Source organism: Empidonax traillii, unplaced genomic scaffold (genome assembly GCF_003031625.1).
Source record: "Empidonax traillii isolate 1590-97213 ecotype Southwest subspecies unplaced genomic scaffold, ASM303162v1 scaffold398:size1781980, whole genome shotgun sequence".
Taxonomy (NCBI): domain Eukaryota; kingdom Metazoa; phylum Chordata; class Aves; order Passeriformes; family Tyrannidae; genus Empidonax; species Empidonax traillii.
The window spans coordinates 1641374-1659300 of NW_020955591.1; the positions used below are offsets into that span (position 1 = coordinate 1641374).

Here is a 17927-nt window from a genome sequence, read left to right on the forward strand (position 1 = left end):
ACAACAGCTTTTCAGCATCATGAAAGAAGAAATTAGGACTGCACTTGAAAAATAATCTCCCTATCAACACTTGTTTATTGCATCTTCATTTTTACAGGTAAGGAAACATTTCACTGTCTAGTGCAAAGAATTCACAGCTGTTTTTTTAGTAGAGACATATCCTATCTGTAGGCTCCTGCTCAGCTAAATTTGGATATTAGGATTGCTACTGAGATTGACTTCGATGCTGAATATAGAAAATGGGAATGATCCCATGCAAGTTCGATGTTCAAATTTAGGGAAGCATCTGCAAAACTAAGTTACAAATCTCTGAAGTACATCTTGCTTATAAGTGTAAATTGCCACTGAGAAATATATCACATACATTGGGAAAGTCAAGCATAAAATTCGATTCCTCAAATTTGCAGACTTTAGATAGCTCCTTAGATGACACAAACTATAAACACAGAGTATCAGTGTAGCCCTATGCAATACATATGAGTAGTTCCAGAGCACAGAAAAATTCCTGCGCAGCACTAGAAGATGTGCAGCCCAGTATAACTTGGTTACTCACTACCCAACATTATTTAGGTAGATACAAGATGCCTGTCTCAGAAATGAGGGTATATAGATAAGCAATGTCAGGCTGGTGTATCAGCAGAAGGTCCAAGTGCAGGGATAGGTTTGGTTTGCGTAAATAGGGGCACCCAGAGGATGCCACCTAAACTCTAGGTTTTTAATTTAAGAGCCGGTTACAAGATGCTCTTTGTTCCCCTGTCTGCTGGTTGAATTGCCCTGACCCCAGTGAAGTTTACTTACAGCAGATAAAGGTGAGGCCCAGCAACAGAGCCCACTACATGAATCTAATTTGGATCTCACATAAATCATTTCATACAAACATTTATCCAAGAAAACAACACAAGATGCCCACAGATTTGCAGCTACATTTGCTAACACCAGCTGAGCGTCAGACTCCCTTGGGCTTTCCCATATTGCTTGCTGCAGGAGTCTTCTACAGTCAGGGCCTCCGGTGCTAAGCTGGGGATGAGACACTGGTCTGAAACAAATGCAAAGACCACCCGAATATTTCAAGAGAGGTTTCAGTGTGTCTGAGACACTTGTCCTTGAGCCACTTCCTGATGCAGATTCACAGCACACCTGGGATCACATAACTGAGGATGTGAGCAGTGAACCAGCCCCAGGTCCTCCTTGCATCCAGAACAGCATCCTCTGCTTTCAGACAGTCACAAACACTGCCTTTCCAGCCATGCCCAGAGCTACGTGTGTGTGGAACCCTCGGACCACACCAGCCTCCCTGGTGCCTCCCAGGGACCACATCCCTCAGCCTCCTGCACAAAAAGGTCATTGGATGCAGCACCAATCTCACCTCCAGCTGCACTGTGCTGCCCCCAAACTGGCTCTAACTGCAGATATCAAACCTTGCCTCCTTCTCTCCCCTTCACATTGGCATTGGAGGAGGTGATGAAGCACAGAGAAAATTACTGCACTCCGGGACCAAATCTCGTGCTGTTTCATGTTTCCAATGATTTTTCAGACCAACGTGGCAACCCGGCATTTCTGTCCCATGACAATGGTTGTTTCAGGTCACTTGTTGTCAATTAGTAAGGGAACCCAACCCTGGGGCAATCCCGGAGGGGAACCCTCGGCCCAGCTCAGCCAAAGGCTGGCCTGAGATGAATCAGTGTTTTCCAGAGACCGGAGATCATGGGTTTGCCCATCAGGGCGGCCCCTCTGTTTCTGCTTCCTGTTTTGGCAGACATTGTTGAGGGTGAGGTTTTTCCCTGTTACTATGGACTTTTAGGGAAAAGAGTCCCTGAGAAGAAAGCAGCAGCCCCAGTGGGCAGGACGCAGGCCCAGTGGGCAGGAAGCATCTGCTCTCCAGCACTGTGCCAGCTCAACTGGGCGCCTCCTTCCAGCACAAACACTGGTCTCAGACCATGTCTGCTTCTGGTGGATGTCCCCATGCTGAACCTGCATGGATTTATATCCCCTCCAAAATTGGGGAAGTTGTGCAGCTACACAGGTGGGGGCATCAGCAGCACCAGGAAAGCTCAGGGTTCACACTCAGCTTTAAATCTCAGGACCACTTTTTTTGCATTTTTCATTAGACCACAACTGTCCAATGTAAAAGAGAAATCACCCCAAGCACAGTAACCAGGCTCTTGGACCTGCTACCTGACCCACTCCCTGCCCCACTGCAGCTTCCCAGAAAAGGAGGGAGGAGGTAGGCTCTGCAGGACCACAATATTTTGATTTTGTGCCTTCAGGGCAGCTGTTTCAGCCCAGATCTCATCCAGATGTTTTCTGAAGATGCTTCACATTAAGGCTAAGCAAGGGACAGCACAGCCCTTACAGCCTCCACAGACCCTCTGCAATAGCCCCACACAACCATTGCTGTCACCCAGACATCCCCTGGCTGCCCTCCAACCATCCCTGCTGTGGCAGCACACAACTTCCACAGTGTAACAGGCTCAGCACAGTTCCATGGCCAGGGATGGAGGTTTCTAGACATCAAGAAGAGAAATCAGGAAAACAAACCACAGAATCATAGAGTAGTTTGTGTTGAAAGACACCTTTAAAGGTCAGCTAGTCTAAACCCCCTGCACTGAGCTGGAACATCTTCAACTAGATCATGTTGCTTGGAGTCCTGTTCAACTTGACCTCGAATGTATCCAGGGATGGAGCAACTATCACCTCTCTGGGCAACCAGTGTTTTACCACCCTCATCATAAAACATGTCTACCTTGTCTATAATCTAAATTGCCCCTTCTTCAGTTAAAAACCATTACTCCTTGTCCTATCACAAGGCCCTGCTGAAATGTTTGTCTCCTTCAAGTACTGACAGGTTCAGTAAGGTCACGCATCCACAAGTGGAAGACTGAGTTTGGGAGACTTTAGGGTGAGGAAGGAAGCCAGTATCTCCCAGTACCTTCAGTACACAGTGCTGAAAGTTCTGGAGAAGAATAATATCTCCTGGGAGTGGTGTGAGCCCTGCTCTGGGGAAGGTGCTTCACTGTGGGCACAGTGCAGGGCCCAGATACAAGCAGCTGAACTTTCAGGCACACACCTCATCCCCACCAGCCTGCTGGTGGCAGGCAATGCCCTGCTCAAGGAGCAAAGCTTTCACAGAATCAAAGAATATCCAGAGTTAGAAGGGACCTATAGGGATCATCAAGTCCAACAGCTGGTTCTGCACTAGACAACCTCAAAAGCCACACCATGTGTCTGAGAGCATTGTCCAAAGGCTTCTTGAGATTTGGCAGGCTTGATGCCATGATCACTTCCCAAGGGAGCCTGTTGCAGTGCCCTATCTGGGTGAAGAACCTTTCCCTTATATCCAATCTAAACCTCCCCTGACACAACTTCATGTCATTCCCTCAGGTTCTATCACTGGTCACCAGAGAGAAGAGATCTGTCCCTGCTCCTCCACTTTGTGAGGAGACTGCAGACCATGACGAGGTCTCCCTCGGTGTCCTCTTCTCCAGGCTGAACAAGCCAAGTGACATCAGCTACTCTTCATACAACTTCCCTTCAAGGCCCTTCACCATCTTTGTTGCCCTCCTTTGGACGCTCTCTGATAGCTTAATGTCTTTCTTATATTGTGGTGCCCAAAACTGCCACAATATTCAAGGTGAGGCTGTCCTAGTGCAGAGCAGAGTGGGACAATCCCCTCCCTCCACCAGCTGGTGATGCTTCGCCTAATGCCCACAAGGGCACGGTTGGCCCTCCTGGCTGCCAGGGCACTGCTGACTCATATTTGACTTGTCATTGACCAGGACCCCCAGGTTCCTTTCCTCATTCCCCAGTCTATACATCCAGGGTTGACCATCCCAGATACAGAATATGGTATGTTCGGTGGCACCTGCTCCATCCCGAATGGGGAGTTTCCAAGCCTACAACGGGACACATCGCACAGACAAAGCCCTCGGGGCAGGGAGCCCAAGGTGCCAGTGCCTCAATCATCGGTCTGTCAGGACAAGGCGCCGGGGGTCAGTTCCTCTGCAGAGACCAACCCCTGGGGACAGCGACCCCCCGTCCGTGTCACTTTCCCCATCGGAGGGGATTTTTCGGTTCCCTTTGGCTCGATCCACGGGCCGGGGAGGGGCGTACCCGGGATTTCCCGCTCAGTCCCGCCCCAAGCCCTTATAGCCGGGCTGCCCCGGCTCCGCTGCCAGCTCCGCTGACAGTACTGGTGACTTCAGCCCCGCATCCAGCCCCGCATCCAGCCCCGCCGCCGCCCGGGAGCCGCCGCAGAGTAAGTGCTTCGTGCCGACTGCCCGGAACTCGGATCTTTCCCTTTCCCTTTCCCTGTGTCTCCCGCTTCTCCTGAGCCGGTGCCCGGCTCCGAGCTTGCCTGCTGCGAGTCTGGGGAGCTCCGGGGCTCTCTGCCGTTCCTGAGAGGAGGGGAACAAGTGACAGGTGCTAAAGGCTGGGTCCCCGGACACAGCAACAGGTTTCAGTCTCACCGGGTAGTTAGCGGAGTGGAGAATAAGTCGGACCGCTGTGAGAAGGACAGCAGCTCCAGGCACACCCCAGAGCTAGGCACCGCAAGGGCATGTGTCTGGCAATTCCGTTTTGACAGCTGGGTCTGATTTCTGTTGCTTCTCCCCAAAATTTCAGGGCACAGGCTGCAAGCGGTGACTACTGTAACTCCCCCCAGCTCCAACTCCTTCCCCAAAATCTGGATGTAGGTCTTGGACTCCAAGACATCCTAAACCCAGATCAGGCACTGGGATCTGGATCCAGCGTGGCATTTCCCAGCTTCTGCTCTTCGTTCAAAGGCAGTGGTTTTCTCCAAAACAACAGAAAAGTAATTGGATTATGAATCGCTCAGCCTGGCTGCAATGGAAAAGCACCATTTTGGTGCCTGAATCCTGGATAGTCCAAGGCAGCCTGCGTGGTCTGCACCTTGCCAGGGTCAGTGTGCTAAACTGGCACATTTCTGCATTGCCATGCTTTCAATTTTGCGACTGTAGTTTTTCCTAGTCAGGGAAGTACCACTGCCCCTAGGACCTGCCCTTTCCCTGACCACTGAAAAACCTGGCAAAATTCCCTTCTATCCTTAGGCAGGAGCCCCATATCCACTGTGTCAGCTCCTCGGGCACAAATTGAAAGGTTCAAACCCGGGGTTAGGATCCTAGGTGTGTTTAAAGAAGGATTTCTTTTTGAGGCCACTGCAAATTAAGGAAGAGGCTTTCTGTGGCTGGAGCATATGGCTGATCTAGAAGCCACGGTCCCTCGCCATCACACCCAAGTTCAGACCAGAAAACCTGAAGAAACCCTCATTCTCCAAAGCATTCAGCTGCCTGTCCCCACCAAAGGACTTTGAGGCTTGTCAGTTCCAATTGAACCAATCAAATGGGAGCAGAGAGCTTTGGAAAACTCAGGTTTGGGTTTGCTTCACTCGTGCTCTCTATAAACAGATGTCTGAAAAGCCAAAGAATTTGAAAGTGCTGAGAGAGGCTCCTGGGGAATAATATGTGTGTTTCTTCTCAGATGCTCTTAGCTCAAGTAGTGAACTTTGCCACCTCCAGGTCTGAAAGCAGGGTTTGGCTTTGGGAACCGTAATATGAAAACAAAATTCCAGACAGCAGCAGCTGGTTTCTCTTTCAGAACCAACAGTTTAAAACGATGCTGCCCAGATTTGAAGCAAGATGAAAAAGGAGCATATTACAGTGCATTCTCTCTGCTTCTTCTCAATAACAATATCTGTATAATTTTATCTTTCTGTATTTGAAAAATTCTCACAACAGGAGATGCTGGTTTACAGGACCATTTTCAGTTGTGCTTCAGTAATTTAGGGAAACAAAATTCTCATTTAAAAATTACTTAGGCACTGCATAGCTATATCTATACTATTGCCCAGATAGATGGTAAGAAGTTTAATGCTGATTTAAAGCATCTCAGGCCAGGTGAGATGCTGTGGAATCCTCTCCCAGCTCTGCCGCTGCCATTGCTCTGAGTCCTTCATCACCCCCAACACTATGGGGATCCCCAGAACTGCTGAGGCACATGGACTGAGTCCCCTGGGAAGGCTCTGCTCCTGCCTTGGCTTCTTTACTGGAGACATAAGTTTTATTCCCCCTCAGCTTTTGACTCCACTAAAAGCAGAGCATGGCTACCATCAGGATGGTGCTGGACCACATTGTGTGGTGGGTGTCTCACAGGGGTCTGCAGGCAGGAGCATGAATGTGAGCAGCACAGTGAAGTGTCAGGGGGGGGCTCTGTGTGGCCCAGCTTGTTTATAGACTGTGATTTCCCAGTCAGAACCAAGTGGAAGCTAGTGGTGCGTCCACTCAATATTTAATCCACCTACCCAAAATTGTAGGAAAGAACCCCACCTCCTAGGAGAGCTTCCCAGCTTGCAAAGATTGGGGCTGGCATCTACATATACTCTTCGCTTTGAGTAATTATCAGCTTATTTAGGAGTCACCACGTAGTCTGAGGTTCCCTAAACTCAGTGTCTGCACCACTCTGCTGTTTCAAAACATGCCTTGACCCCGTGAAAATTTCTTGTGTGGGCAGGAGTGACCCCACTTCCACAGGGAACGGGTGGGGGAGGAATGGCTGATGCAAATGCAGAGAATAAACTTTGTTAAATAACTCTGGATTTCTGAGAGGCTCTGGGAGAGTGGGGAATTTCCACTAAAATGAGAGATAAATCCTTCTGACCTAGGATGTCAGTCCTCTTCAGAGGACCAAAAATCTAAACAAATGTTTGTTAATACTGGCAGCAGCTCAGGAAAAAGAAGTTTAAAAAAAAAAAAAAAAGAAAAAAAAAGGGATCAGCAAAAAATTTCAGAGTAGGGGTAATTAGTCAGTCTCTTCCCCAAGTCTCTCTGGCATGGCATGAACCGCCCCTCATGAATGAACTCGTTCCCGAGTGTGCTGCATGAAAGCTATGTCCTTTGTGGAGGAAAAGGAGAAAATGGGAAGCCACTGTGCCAAGAGTCTGGCCTGGGTCCTTCTATGTCATGGCTGTGCTTCAAGAGTTTCCATTTTCCTTGCTGCCCACACCAGAAAAGCTCCAGCTCAGAGGTACGTGCTGTGATCAGCATCCTGGGAAGAGCTCACTCTATCCCACTGCAGCTACACCAGCGATCACAGCACCACAGTTCTGATGCTGCAGGACCTCTGTACAGCGTGGCAGAGGATACTGTGTGAGCTGTACTACTCTTCTGGCTGGAAACTGTAAGCTGAATATACTATGTCAAAAATAATTGGAGCTAAAGACTCCCCTGGCACAAACCATAGTGCCACATAACAATTATGGGGATAATGATGATGATAACAGTAAATTAATAATAATAGTAAGTTGGGAACAATGTCAACTCTTGACCTTAAATCATCACATTTCCCAAGACTTGAATTGGAGCTCTGTGCCTGGGAGGTGATTCAGCATTTCCCTGGTGTTAACTGCTAAAGAGTTAGGAGCTTGCTGGAGTTTTAACAGTCTTTGATTTGAGAGCAGAACACAGGCACAGAGGAGCGGCCCGTGGCCCTCTGATCCAGAGCCAAGTTCCTGGTGTGTCCTGACTGCCACAGAGAGCAGGAGCAGATGCTGATGGAGGCAGAAGGTGCAGTGCTAACACAGCATTTCCTGCCTGTGGCCCCCAGATGTAACAAGCACCAACTCCTTTTATCTGAGTATTTTTTGTAGAAACTGTGGGGTTTTCTTCCATAAGAAAGTTTCCTATAGGAAGTTTCTTATAGATGTTTCTTACAGTAAGTGCATGGCTATCTAACAATAAAGAGAAGAGATGGAGGGAGGAGTTTTTGATACTTGCCGTTAAGGCTGAGGCTGCATTTCAAGGCAAAAGTGGGAGCTGAGGTTTACTGCTGGTATTTCCTGGTGCAGATACAAACACAGGCCAACCAGCAGTGGCACACTGATAATCACTGGGCAAGCATTCAAGCTGGCCAAATGGGAGTGAGCGTGGCAGCTATTGCATCGACAGCCTTACTTAGATGTTTAAGGCTCTCTCTTTCAGATCTTTACCAGGACAAAGTTCTGACAGATGTTAAAAAGTTTTAACCAGCTTAATTTTTCTGTTACAGTCTCTCTTTTGTGTAGTGTCACTTAAGTGATTTTCAAAGATACCTTGCATTCACCTTGGCATTGAAGAAGAGCCAAAGGTGTTTTGAAATCCTCCTTTCTGGTCATCACTCTTCAAAAGACCTTAGGCTTTTGGAAAGGGAGAGGTACTTTCTTTGGTTAGAAAACAAATATAAAAGAAAAATAAATGCTTTGTTTGAAATAATAGGAGACAGACAAAAAACTCAGCTGAGCCTGTGCTTGAAAAACAGGAAGGAAGGGATTTGGCAAAAATAATCTAAACACAGTGTTGTATTGGGAAATGCTGGCGGGGAAAAGAGCCCTACAAAAGCTAAGCAAGCCCAAATCACTTACAGAGCATCCCTCTTACCACGATGATTTTTTTTTCCCCAGTGGAACTGTGTCAAAAAAGAGCTCTTTTCCACTGTGTCTAGGATTCCAGTGGGGCATCCTGGAGTGAAATGCAGGGGGTTTCCTCCCTTCCCCCCTTCTCAATATATGTGTTGAGCACAGCTTCAGCCATGGCACACTGCTGCTGGCACACTGAGATTAGCTCAGTTGGTTAAAGTGTGGTGCTAATCATGCCTGGGATGTGGTTCAATCCCTGTATGGGCCATTCACTTGAAAACTGGAATTGATGATCTCTGTGGGTCCTTCCTAACATAGAATATTCTATAATTTGTGTCTGCGGAGCTCTGGTGCTCAAGCCCCCTTTCCTTGTTCATTCAACTGGCCCTGGAGCATGAGGGCTCTGCTGAGCAGCCACCTGACACCGAAACCTGATGCCTCTGGCAGCCCCTGTCATCCCACCTGTCCATAGCAGCACCTGAAGTTTAGCTTTTCGCTCTGCTGCAGGTCACAGACAACCAGTTTAGCTGAGAACCACCCAGATCTTGCACACTACTCCCCCTTAATCTCCTTCCCAAATGAGGTTTCATCTTTGTTCCATTTTAAAGGCAATAGCATTACTAATCCTGAACATGACCTGGCATCCAAAGCGGGGAGAAGGAAAGCTCTCAAGCGATGCCAGGGTATTTGAAGATCACCATTTTGTGGCCTTTTAACTGAAGCCAAATTCCCCCTTTATTAAAGCCTAATTCTTCTGCTCTTACTCAGTACAAGTAAGCCCAAACTTTCTTGCCTGAGAGTTCTCCATACAGTGTTCTGGTCTCCTAGAAAGTCACTTTATTTATTAGAATGTTATTAGAATAAGGATTGGAAACTATGAGTCAGTTTATTTATTTGCAATAATTACATAATTATAATCATTATTCGAATTGTTATAGTTGTGCAAATAAATATTTAGCAATATATTAAATTATAAAGGAAAATAAATAACTCAAACTATGAATTCTGAAATTATGCTATAACAATAAAAAATTCCTGTTATTAATTATTTGTAGTGCAGGAGTGTTGGTGTTAGAGTAGGACAATGGCAGGATAATGTCTGTTTGAACAAGGCTAAACCACCCTGATCCTCATGCCTTGTTCCTGTTTTCCCTTAGCAGAGATCAGCAAAAAAAGGCCCTGAGGAAGGTAGGAATTGATGCCAATGCCATATAACAGTATGAGAGTTTTGTGGTTGCTCTGAAGAGGCACAGGACACTTGTCCTGCCCATCCACGTGCAGTATCCATGCTCTCGTCCATAGCTGTGGAAAGCTCTGCTCTCCTGTATCCTTACAAGCTCAAGGTTTCAAATGAGGCCATCTGAATCACCCTTAAAATGACTCTTTGATTTTCTCTAGGTTCTTTATTAGACCAGAGAGCTGCTTCCATTCTCTCAGTTACCCGGGGTGACATTGCTCAGGAGCTCCCCTGCAGAGCTGTGTCGTTCCAGATGTGCAGCGTTCTCCACACTGCCCACATGTATGCCTTGCCACATTGTTCCATGGAATTTTGCTGGCTAACTGTTATAATCTGATCAACTCTTTTTCTGAAATTTACAGGTTAGGAGAAAAATGATGAAAATGTTACCCTTTTTTCAAAATGGTCCCATTGGAATACGCCGTGGATCAGAGGGTTGCATTGGTCCAAATGGGCAGTTTGAAAACCCTTCTGCATCAGTTGCTGAGCAAGTCCCTGCCTGTTCTGAACCTTCTGTAGATGAGATCTGGTCCAGGAACCAGGAGAAGATCAGTGAAAGGCCAGAGGCAGCCTCCAGAGCTTCACGTGCCTCTTCCATCACGAGCAATGAGAGTTGTATCTCTGCTGGAGACAGCCCTGAAAAGGGAAGAGGAATAACAGGAATCCTAAGAAGTGCATTTAAGAAAATTAAAAAGACCAAGCCACCCAGTGGTAAGTGCTCTTCCATCCTCCTTGTGCCACTTCAAGGGCCATAGTTACTTCTAGAGGGGCTGGACAATGTGGAGAATTGTCCTCTAGAGAAGCAAGGGCACCGATAGATTAAAGCGACTTTTCCAAGAAGCCTGGGAAAACATGGGCTGAGGGAGACAGGACTTCCAGTTGTAGACCTTTGGTACCAAGGGCACAGCCCACTGGGAACTGTCAGTTTGCAGGTTTTGTGTCCAAAACTTGTTTCTACTTTTCATGGGGGCACAGAATTCTGAGGGTGGATGAGAAACCAAGGCGTATCTCTCAACCCTGTTTCTCCATGAAACCACCACCCTGTGAAATCCCAGAATGGTTTGGATTGGAAGGGACCTTAAAGATCCATCTATTTACAACCCCTCTGCTCTCCCAGTCTCCTCTTCTTCCAGGGACAGGAGTAAGCATCAAATCTAGGTCTTTCCTGGGATTGATATACGAACATAGAGCTTCTCCAATTGCAGGCACTGGTCCTGCAGGATGCTTGGGGAGGCACTGAAATACCTGCTTAGAGAAATACAGAATTGGAGAGGAAACTGTCCCTTGTTACCTCATTCATAAACTTTGCAAACTGTACCTTAAGTTCATTTTGTAGCACTGCCTTCTTTATTGTGGGGGTCTTACAAAGTCTTATTGGTTTAGTACAAATTATCTCATTTCCAGACAAGCCTTTACCTGTCGAATTGGTCTCTCCTCCACGTGTTAAACGTTTTCCCTAACTGGTGGTTTTCCTTCTTGGCCTTGAATTTGCTGCTGAAAACAGGCCTTTTGTGCCTTTGTTCTTATCACAGCATTGCCCCATTCCGAGTGTCTGCAACCAGAACTGCAGAAAATATTTCAGATAAGGTACCACCAACGCCTGGTACAATATGTTACCATTTTCCTGTCTCAGCTGGGTATTCCTCACTGGATTCATCCTGGGGTCATAACTGACATTTTCACCATCCCTTCCCAGTAACAAGTTACAAATTCTCCAGGCATCTCTCTTCCTCCTCCATCTCAAGCTGATTCACATTCAGCTTGAAGCAGAAAATCCTATTTGTTGCTAAGTAACTTTTGTTCTATTGGATTTGTATCTTGTAATTTGTGTTATTAAATTTCAGCCCATTTGCTATTCAAGTTATCCCATTGTTCCTGTAAAATGTGCCAAGCCCTCAGTTTCGATAATGTCTCTGTGTAATCAGAAGATGCCAATAGGACACTCCCAGCTTTTGTGCCACAGCCTCTAATGACAATATGAAGTAATACAAGTTTCATGGATCATGTAAGCTTTCTCCACCCAGGGTCCTCCATGCTAATTTTACACACCTAACAAAACTTATTTTGGGATAACATTTCTCCAGTGTAACAAATAATTTCCCAGATCGGATTGTCTCAAGCAAATGGCTGTAGCTCAGATAAGACACTTCAACTGTATTTATCTTGCCCGCTAAATGTGTCCTTCAAAACAATTTCACAGGTCAAGTTGTGCCAATCTATTTCTGGAAAACCCATGTGGTATTTCCTCTAGCACACCTTATTTAGCTGCATCTTTCCATCTACATTTTTTCTAAAGCCATGCTTCTGACTGGAGATCATATTAATGGGAAGGGGATAATCAATCAATCAATCAATAAATAAATGTTTTCACAAAGCTAAATTCTGGAAAAAATTATAGGTAGCTCATGAATAGCTCTCCGTGTGCAACACACTGGTGATGGGTATTCAAATTGCCATTGCCCCAGTTAAAAGCAAGCTAGGAATAATCTGATCTTTAAATAAACAGATTCTCTGTATGGTGAAGGAGCCCAAGATCTAGCATTTTAGAAATATAAGCATTTATAAAAAAATATTCCAGAACTATATTTTTTTATAAAACAGAAATTTAAGTTTTCACTCATGGCTAAAGAAAGGCTGTTCTTTTTTCACCAGTCAAACAAGTCATGGTTCTCCTTGGAGAGCAAAAGCTTTGTGATGCCACTCAGCATCTGATTGTCCTGGAGAAGAGCCTATCTAGCAAAAGTGAGGAGGGGCTGAACACCAGTCAGGAAGATATTGAGTCTGTCTACGAAATTCTGAAGCACAAAGTCTTCAGTGTCTTGAAAGACTCCATGCTGCTAGCGAAAACAAACCCAGACCTGCTGCAGCAGGCAGTGGAGGCTCTGAAAGAGCAGGAGAGAGAAGATCAGAACTACATGTCAGAGAATCCACCTGACCAAAATACGCAATTTAGACCTAGAAAATGGAAAGAGCTTTGGATGGCTACAGTAAAGGAGTCTGTAGAGGCTCGAATGAAAGACACAAGCCGTACTCCTATAAATGAGAACCTCTCTGCAGTTGGCCAAAACCTCCTGCACATGGGAAAGACAATGAAAGAAGATCTGACAGTGGTTGTAAAGTACATTAAGCAGCTTTATCCTCCCGAGTTTAATGTGTTCAGCATATATGCAGAATTCTACCACAATTATTTTGCCTCCCACGCAAAGAAAAGTGCTGAATCTCATCTGGAAGACAAGGATATTTACCTTCTTCTCTCATGGGTGCACAACTTTTATCCAAAGTAAGTGAGACTTTTACACATGTTTATCCCAACATAGGTTCACTGGCTGCAAAACCAGACATTTGCTTGATTTATGGATTAGTATCACTGTGAGGCAGTCCAGTACCTGGCTAGGTTCTGATATCACTGGTGATGTGCTGATTTACACTAGCTGGCAGGACACCTGGAAGGGGCACACTCAAGACTGCTAGTCTGTAACTGAAGGGCTAATCCCACCCTACAGGCTTCTGGGCAACATACACGGATGTTTAGAGTGTTACTTGTGGGGTAAATTGGTCAGGTTGATTGCCTTGATATCTATTCTAGTTGCACATTTGAACTCACTCTTAGAAAATCCGGAAATTTCAGCTCTCTGGACCACAGGGAAGGTAGTAAATTGAACAACCTGAGATGCACTTATCCTGGGCATGGAGGACGTTGCTTAGGTGTTACCCATAGTCTATGCTCTCCTCCCAGTTAGGAGACTCAGGCATGCACCCCTGAGAGAGGACATCATCAGCCAAGGGTCACCCTTCATCCTCACAAACCCTGTATGTTACAGAATTGAAAGTATTCCTTGTTGTGGCTTACAGTACTGGATGGAGAATTGAGGACTCTTATTTCTTAGGTGAAAATCAGAAATGTTTCTTCTATTCTGAAGTCATTCAACCTTCACCTCTATTTTTTTTTCACTGATAGAATATAATGAGTCAGTGTTGATCCTGGAAGTTTTCCAGAGCCGGTGTTATGCTTTAGGTCAGGATATTCAGGCCTGAACCAGCATGTGTTTGGAAATCAGTGGCTGTGAGGAGGAGGGCTCAGCCAGAGCAGTGCAGCCCAGCACTGGGGTAGGGTTGCAGCTGCTTTGTGGGGTGTTTCCAGAGGTCACATCCAGGTGTTCGCTGAGGGATCACCTCTCTCCATGGCCAGCAGCAAAGGGAGCACTGAGGAGAAGGAGGAGGGTTGCACAACAGCCTGGCCCCAGCTTCCAGTGTCATACCAGAAACAGCCCGGGCGTGGGAAGCAGGGCAGTGTAACCCTGTGGAGCTGGGTGATGTGCAAACATGGGACTCGGGAGACATTCAGGGTTTTTCTCTTTAGCTTCAGAAGGAGAGGCTGCTTCCACATCAGCTCCCACAAGTGTTGTCCTGAGCTCCCCAAGGCTGGCAGGTCTCTTTCCTCACAGCTGCTCAGGAGCAGCTGGCTCAGCCAGCACATGGTGGGAACATGGCAGCAGGGTATGAAACCACCCACTGTGTTCCCAGCCAGCCACAAAACATCAGCTTTTCATCTCCTTATGTCTCTGTATGGATGGAGAGAAGTCATGTTCAAGGGCTAGACCCTCCTGCTTGCCTCAGGTACCCCATGCCCACCAGAGCACAGTGAGTGGTGCTCAGGAATTCAAAAGACCATGGCTCCCTTCCCAGGGTTGCTTGTGGTTCCACCCTCACAGGTCCCACCCCTGGCACATATTCAGCTCCCCCAAGTCCTGTCCAGACAAAGGACAATGTACGTTTCCATCTGTTTTTTTTTCACTGATATCCTCAAAAAGTGTTAGTGATTTGCATTAAGAGCTGTCTTCAACTACACTGCCCTTGGAAAATGTGATTGTTTTGGCTCTTTTCCTTCCAGAGATATGAGAAAAGATCATGCTTTAGCCAAGGAGTTGGATAAAGTTAAGCTTGGAAGCCTTTTACCATCAAGTCTGAGCAAAGAGCTTGAAAAGAAATACCTTGACAGTGAAGAGGTGAGAATCTGTTCAGTCAACTCCTCTTCCCTTTACTGCTCCCGCATGACTTCTTGGAGAAGCTGTGACTTGTCCTGCACACACAGTTCTCACCTGTGAGCCATACACCCTACACGCCCTTCCAGAGAGAAGTAAAAGCTTTTGTTTGGTTTTGGGACACAGGTCAGCTTTCTGCTAGATGGGACTTGCAGAGCAAACTTCTGCTTAGCCCTGGGAGCCATCAGAAAAGAACTGTTCTGTTCTTGTAAACTGCATGGTAGGAAGTGGAGGGGGGGGAATCCAACAACTGATCTTTATGGGCAACTTTCCAATTGCCTGTTAAATCTCCAGAGGGAATTTTAATCCCTCTCATAGTAATATCGAAAGGATCCCAAATTACTCCTGCTCTCTGCAGAGGTCCCAGACCATGGGTGAGTGCAAAGCATGGAGATCTGGTCTTGAAAAATCTGCTCCTTTGACGGAGAATTTCTTGGTCTGCAGATGATAAAAGTGGCTCTGTTTTTTGTATCACTTAATAGAAACAAGAAGCAACTTCTACAGTACTCCCACAGCTCAGTGCTTTTGGCATTTGGGGCTGGAATTCCTGGAAAATGAGAAGACAAGTTCCAGGTTTAGAAGTAGCTGTGATGGTTTGCATATGGGAGAGGTGGTGTGAGGTCTGCAAAGCCCATGAGTGAGGCACTGGGATATCAGCAATACATACCAGACACTGTACAGACCATTTCCAAAGCCTCACTGCAGTGTGCACTCAGAGGGGTCAGAGCAGAGAAAACCTGAGAGCATTTCATTTCACTCTCCAGAGCTTGTAGGGCATCAGAAGTGCTCATGAAAAAGGATTGCAAAACCAGGTAGCACTGAGTGTGACACACAGGCAGTGTGTGGTTGGGGGAATTCAGGCTCTGGCACGTGCAGCTGTCTGCAACCTTCCTACTCACCGCTCCCCTCCCTGCCCTCCTAATCCCCACTGATGTGGTGGGGTGATGGGCAGGGACCTTGAAATACTCAGCTCACTGTTGCATTGGTGGATATTGGGAGGGGGTTGTCCTTGTTGCTGTTTGGAAGTGGTGGGTTAAGCACCTTGTAACAAGGAGCCTTTACTTCCCAGCTGGAGCCAAGGACAAAGTCTGCTGAGCCAGGCAAGAGGTGGGTGGGCAAGTACAACCTGCATAAGGCAGGAGCTGCTGCATCCATGCTATGGTAAAGGCTTTGTTCTTTCTTCCTTAAAGGTTACTGTCAAAAATTCTCTGAGCAAGTGTTTAGATAAAGAAATCCAAAGATGGAAAGAAGACAAAGAACCAGAGAAGCTAAATGGGCATTTTCAGAGTGAACTCCTAGGAATATTTGTTATCCAGGTAATACAGAGCTATCTTAAAAATAAACAATCTCATCCTTAACCTACTTGGGATTTGAGACCAGCTGTGGTCAGTATGGGAAAGCAAAAGGTTAAGTACCTTCTGTGGGGCAGTAGCAGTGATGGGTGGCACAGGGGAGCCCAAACCCCACGGTCCAGCTTATCCCATGCTGCAGGCAAACTCCTCTACAGGCAAAATGAGCAGGAATACTACCTTCATTCTCCCTGTGCAGTCTCTTCTGCATCCCCAGCAGCAGAGAGACAAGAGGTTCCTTGCCAAGCAAGTTCCTTGCTCTCAGGGAGACTGTCACAGGCAGAGCTGCCCTTTTCCAAGCTCAGCGCTCTCCCTCCTCTGCCTGCAGATAATTAGTCAAGCGTATTTTTAAAAAAATAAACCTTTCATATGATGAGGTTTTTGTGATTAAATTGTATTTTAATGACATCATATGACATTCAAAAAAGAAAAAAAAAAGAAAATAAGCAAGTGTCACTTTCCCTACTTCCTCAGCTACTTTACAGAGTTTCTTTCATGCTTCTTTCTTCTATGTCTCTCCTCATTTGAAAATGAAGTTCAAAACCAGCTTGAACCCACTAAGTATAGCTGCTCTGTACGGTCCCTGGCTCAGTCACAGGGGTTGATGCGGGAGTACTGGGTACAGTTACCTCAGTTAAGGATCTGCAGCCTCTTTGACCAGCCAACCTGGCTTTTCCAGAGCAGGCAGCGTTTAATATGGGTCTTGCTTGTTCCTTCGTTTTTTAGAGCATCTACAGTGGCCAGAAGCGAGCCCAGGACATCAGCAGCGCTGTAGGGGAGGAGCTGTCTCAGCGCCTGTTGAAGGAGCTGCCTGCCTTCCTGAGGAGGTGCGGTAAGGCAGCCGTGGGCAGCGGGGCTGGCAGAGACACCCGGGCACGCACTCACCCACCTCTCCTCTTCCCATCTCCCCTCCAGCTACAGGGATGCTTTTGAAGACTTTAAGGAGAAAAGTAAGAAGCACACACACTACAAGCCTATACTGATTGCAAATATAAACAACTGCTGGAATTTTAGGTAAGGGTCCAAAAGAAAAAGTTTTCTCCTTCCTCTGCAGGCAACATATAATAGTGTGATAGAGGGGAGGTACTTCAGAGTGGGCAGAGATAGATCCATCTGCCTGCAGAGGAAGGTTTGGAGACCTCTGAATTTCTCTATCATTTGAGGATATTCTGACCTTGCTGATATTTCCTTGCAGAGAATACACAGAGAAAAACATAGCAGAAGATGACGACAATAGAGCCGATATCCTCAGCGCTCTTAGTGATATTGAAAACAGCGCCTTTGACATCCTGCTTCAACAACTGTTTGCCCAGCTGAAGGTACTGTTTCCATGCCCCACACCCTCCTGCCCCATGGTTCAGCTGGTGCCAGGGCAGGGCATGTTCTCCTGCTCCGCTATCTATTGCTCACATCTCTGATTCAAATCAGCGAAGTTCAGAAGGCTCTAGGCCAGGGCACAGTGGAAAACTCCCACTAACCTCTCCTTGAGCTGGTCCTCAAGCCTGATGGCAAAAGGGGGCACAGTGACACAGGCATGACTGTGCAGGTGACATAACTCATGCTGATCGCATCTGAGACAACGGGCTGCAGGAGGGAGAGTCTCAACCTGCAGCTGTTTAGTCTCCAAACTGTAGGAAGCCATCACAAATGGCATAAACTGCAATTACACAGCTTTTGGCTTCTTCATAAAGGTGACCTAGAGGGCAAATTAGGCTTCTTCCCTTTTTTTTTTTAGTGTATATAACACAAGCTTTTTAAGTTACACAATTTGGGTGGAGGGGAAGGAGGCGTAGGAGTTGGGAATGTTCAGCCACAATCTCTCCTGCTTTCTCTGTAGAGCCTTTTGGAATGCATGACAGAGCAGGGTTGCTTGCTTGCTTTTTTTTTTTTTTTTT

At 46.6% G+C, this 17927-nt stretch overlaps 1 protein-coding gene across 1 annotated transcript in view; it reads left to right on the forward strand.

Moving 5' to 3' along the window:
- Nucleotides 1-4205: 4205 nt before the first annotated feature.
- Nucleotides 4206-17927, forward strand: part of TNFAIP2 (TNF alpha induced protein 2) — a 19442-nt gene continuing 5720 nt past the window's right edge. The window contains exons 1-7 of the mRNA XM_027893614.1: nucleotides 4206-4255; nucleotides 10004-10352; nucleotides 12294-12921; nucleotides 14533-14647; nucleotides 15874-15999; nucleotides 16759-16859; nucleotides 16948-17046. Coding sequence (XP_027749415.1) covers nucleotides 10016-10352; nucleotides 12294-12921; nucleotides 14533-14647; nucleotides 15874-15999; nucleotides 16759-16859; nucleotides 16948-17046 — 1406 coding nt within the window. The 5' untranslated portion in view covers nucleotides 4206-4255; nucleotides 10004-10015. The remainder of the gene's footprint in view (nucleotides 4256-10003; nucleotides 10353-12293; nucleotides 12922-14532; nucleotides 14648-15873; nucleotides 16000-16758; nucleotides 16860-16947; nucleotides 17047-17927) is intronic.